The sequence below is a fragment of the Phaseolus vulgaris genome, chromosome 4 (genome assembly GCF_000499845.2).
Source record: "Phaseolus vulgaris cultivar G19833 chromosome 4, P. vulgaris v2.0, whole genome shotgun sequence".
Taxonomy (NCBI): domain Eukaryota; kingdom Viridiplantae; phylum Streptophyta; class Magnoliopsida; order Fabales; family Fabaceae; genus Phaseolus; species Phaseolus vulgaris.
The window spans coordinates 38,686,087-38,689,993 of NC_023756.2; the positions used below are offsets into that span (position 1 = coordinate 38,686,087).

Consider the following 3,907-nt stretch of genomic DNA (forward strand, 5'->3'; position numbering starts at 1 on the left):
TGGTTGGCGAATGTATTCAAAACATGAAAAAGTATAATTTCTATTATTAGAAATTCTCACATGACTCTACAATATTCTCCCCCTTTTATTTTTCGACCATGGATTGGCACCCAAATTTGTTAAGAATTCCAGAACTGTTTTAGTATGATATAGGGTTAAATTTTTTTCTCTATTATATTAATATAAAGTTGATTTTCATTTTCAGTTCAAACTTAAAACCATCCAGATATCTATAATATGGAAATGATTGAAATAAGTCTTTATATATCTGAAATTGATTCAATTTAAGCTTTCACTTCATCAACCTATTAAATATAATTATAGTGAACAAGTTTGCAATAAAAACAATAACGAATTTAAAAGAAAACTAATAATCTTTGAGAAAAAACTAATAATCATTTCACATATAGAAGAATCTATTCCAATTATTTTTCCTACTTGAAACATTTATATGATTTAAAGTTTGAATTAGAGACAAAAATGAATTTTATGATATAGTATAGGAAAAAAACATATTTAATCCTATGATATATTATCCTTTTAGAATTGTGCTTTTAGAATAAGTACCCAAAACATATGTTTGATTAATTTTTTTTCGGGTTTTTAGAAATATTCTTTAAAATAATTAAATAAAGTCATAATGGAGTTGATAAGAGAGTAAAATCTTTGTAAACTTGGAAATTTGATAAAATTAGTTTTTATTTTTCTGTTAATTAGTTTTGTAGTTTTTTAGTTTTCTGTTCTGTTTGGGTTTGGGCTTTGCCTTGGGCATTATTGTTTTTTTTGTTATTCTTTTATGGTTTTTCTTTCTGCACCCCTTTTATATAAAACTTTTGCTCACATTAATAATACATAGTTTTACGTTTCTCATACCAATGTCTTCCCTCTTCTCTCTCGTTCATCTTTGCCTTCTTATCATATACCTCCATAGCTTTATCTCTGTCTCTGTAAATGTCTCTGATACATAAAGTTGATTTTGTGCACTATTCTGTAATATGGTATCAGAGCTCTTCATTGTGAAGAGCTTTGTTGCGCTCACTTTGGTTCCCTCTTTCCAAGTTTCTTATTCTTATTCGTGTTCTTATATTGTTATTTTTTTGTGCTTTCTGATCTCCTTTTCCCTTCTTGTATCTTTTGTAGTTTTGAAATTGTTTTACAATGGCTGAAAATTCTGATCGAAGGGAGAACCCTAACCCTAATTAGAACAAGAACCCTATTTAAGGTGATAATCATGTTCATAGCTTCTTGTATTTGCACCAAAGTGAAAATCCTATGACTCCCCTTGTTTCCCCTGTTCTCGATTCAGTGAAATATCATCCTTGGAGTCGCTTGGTCCTCACAGTGCTAAGTGCAAAGAATAAGGTAGAATTCATCAATGGTGTAATACCTTGTCCTCCAGAATCAGATCCTTCATTCTCGTCCTGGATTTGTTGCAATAATATTGTGGTATCTTGGCTTGTACATTCGGTCTCGGTCCCCATACCAAAAAACATCATATGGATGGATAAGGCACTGGATATCTGGAACGATCTTAAAGCCTGCTACTCACAATACGACCTATCTCGCATTTCTGATCTTCAAATGAAGGTTTCCTTTCTCAATCAAGGTGATCTTTCTAAACTTAGGGTTATATGGGATGAATTAAATAATTTTAAACCCGACCCTGTATGCTCTTGTAATGATTCTTCTCTTATCACTCAAAGAAAAAGAGAGGACCAAGTCATGCAATTCTTATGTGACCTAAATGATCAATACAATAACATAAAAGTCCATGTCCTTCTTATGAAACCTGTTCCTGCCATTACTAAATTTTTTTTCCCTTGTTGTTCAGCAAGAACAACAACTTAACAATAGTGCTTTGATTGCCAATGTCAAAAGTAGTAACCCTACTACTTATACCAATGTTGTCACTTGTTCTTTTTGTGGAAAATTGGGTCACAATGAATCTGTTTGTTTTAAGAAAAACAATTTTCCTAACCAAGAGGGTAAGGGACCAAGATTTTGTAGTAACAACAGAAGAGTTTGTACATATTGTAATAAGATTGGGCACATTGTTGATGTTTGTTACAAGAAACACGGGTATCCTCCCAGGGATAAATCTCAATATGAAAATCCACTCAAACCAACAATATCATTACTCAAAAGGACAACTCTGGTGAACAAGATCAGACTAAACACAATAATAGTGGTGATTTTCGTATTACTCAAAACCAGTTTCAAATTCTTTCAGATTTTTGTTAAGAATGTGAACATCTCAAATGATCAAGCTCAAGTGAACCAGGTTGGTTCTATTTCTGTTGATCTTCAAGATCAGTACTCGCTGTCACATGTAATTTTTATAGACTCAAAAACCTTACTTTCAATAAATATGTTCGAATTTTGGATTCTGGTGCAACAAACCATGTTTGTTTTTCCTTGTCAAACTTTGCATCATATAATCAAATTAAATCGATTATTGTTAAACTTCCAAATGGTGATTTGGTTACTACCTCTCAATCTAGTACAATGGTTTTCAATGATAATTTTATTCTTAAAATTTTCTTATATGTGTCAGTAGGGGTGGCAATGCGGCTGGTCCGCCTTGCATAGGCTCGCCCCACGTTTAGCCGTAAAATGCGGCCTGGGTTGGCACGCCCCGCGCTAGGAGTGTAAGCTCATTTCACTTGTCCACCCTGCATAAGAAGTAGCCCACGGGCCAGCCCGCATAAGAATTGTTTTTTCAAAAATTAAAATTTCATTAATTACAAAAAATCTTATTCCTACAACTAAAAAATTAAAATTTTATTCGTGTTTCAATTTATTTAATTAAGATAAAAATATAAATTTAAGTATGAGAGTTGTTAGAAGGCTTGATTAAAAATAATTAAATTTTTGTTTTGCATCTATCTTTTCCTATATATGTATGTAAATGTATAAGAGTATCTTATCAAAATTTTGCTACAAAATATTTTAATGAAGATGACCAATTTTTTAATGATCCTATTGAAATCTCTTCTTCATATAATTTTTTTATTAATAAATTTTTAAATATAAGACTTTAATTAAAACTACATCCAATATCACTCTTAATACTAACTCCTTTAGATGATTAAAATAAAAATTCCTTTTTTTAGTACATTAAATTCAATTTTTTAAAATAAAATAAAATAAAGGCCACATTGTAATAATGAGTGAATGGGGTATGATTTTGTTTTTTACAAATAATAATAATAATTTTTTATTTATGCGGGCCAGCGGGCCAACCTGCCCCGGCCGGCGCAGGTTGTGGGTTATGCAGGGCTGGCCAAAACGGGTCAGCGAGCCAGATTAATGAGCCCGCCCTGCATTGCCACCCTTATGTGCCAGGTTTTCTTTTAATTTAATCTCCATTTCTCAATTGACTGCATCTCTTAAGTGTGAGCTAATTTTTCCTCTATTGAGTGTTTGATACAGAATCCCAGAACCAAAGACAAGATTGGTACAACTGATGCTATAGCAGACTTATATGTTTTCAACAAAATGGAAAGAAAAATTTTGAGTTGTGCCACAAAACTGAGAAACATCTAGCATCTCAGGATGAGACAGCCTTCAGAAGAACTATACTATCCCGATATTAAAATTGATAGAAATTATATTCATGATGCTCTTCACCAAGTAGAACAAAGAAAATTTTCTTTTTCTCCCTAGTAATACTCGTACTAATCAATCTTTTGAGGCTTCCATCTAATCTGTTCTTAGAATTCTTTATTAATAGGTATAACATATGGGTTTTAGTCTAGTTCCCCCATATTTTTGTATTTTTTTTTATTAATACTTTTTTCATGTGATGACAAATGATTGTTGTTACTGGAGGTGTCAGCCTAGCTAAGATGTCAACTAGTATAGTGATGCCTAACATGAAAGCTTTTTATGAAAAATAAAAAATTAC

General features: G+C 31.7%; 1 protein-coding gene across 1 annotated transcript; it reads left to right on the forward strand.

Moving 5' to 3' along the window:
• Window positions 1-1,272: 1,272 nt before the first annotated feature.
• Window positions 1,273-3,546, forward strand: LOC137838788 (uncharacterized). Its single transcript, XM_068648014.1, has 4 exons — window positions 1,273-1,665; window positions 1,832-2,155; window positions 2,231-2,329; window positions 3,433-3,546. The coding sequence occupies exons 1-4, from the start codon at window positions 1,273-1,275 to the stop codon at window positions 3,544-3,546; spliced, it is 930 nt and encodes a 309-aa protein (XP_068504115.1).
• The last annotated feature ends 361 nt before the right edge of the window (window positions 3,547-3,907 follow it).

What these genes read in the sequence shown, in the direction of transcription:
- LOC137838788 (XM_068648014.1), top strand. Translation starts at nt 1,273, where the DNA reads ATGACTCCCCTTGTTTCCCCTGTTCTCGATTCAGTGAAATATCATCCT. An exon ending in ATAATTTTAAACCCGACCCT is followed by an intron (nt 1,666 to 1,831) that starts GTATGCTCTTGT and finishes CTTGTTGTTCAG; the next exon opens with CAAGAACAACAACTTAACAA. An exon ending in TACTCAAAAGGACAACTCTG is followed by an intron (nt 2,156 to 2,230) that starts GTGAACAAGATC and finishes AAATTCTTTCAG; the next exon opens with ATTTTTGTTAAGAATGTGAA.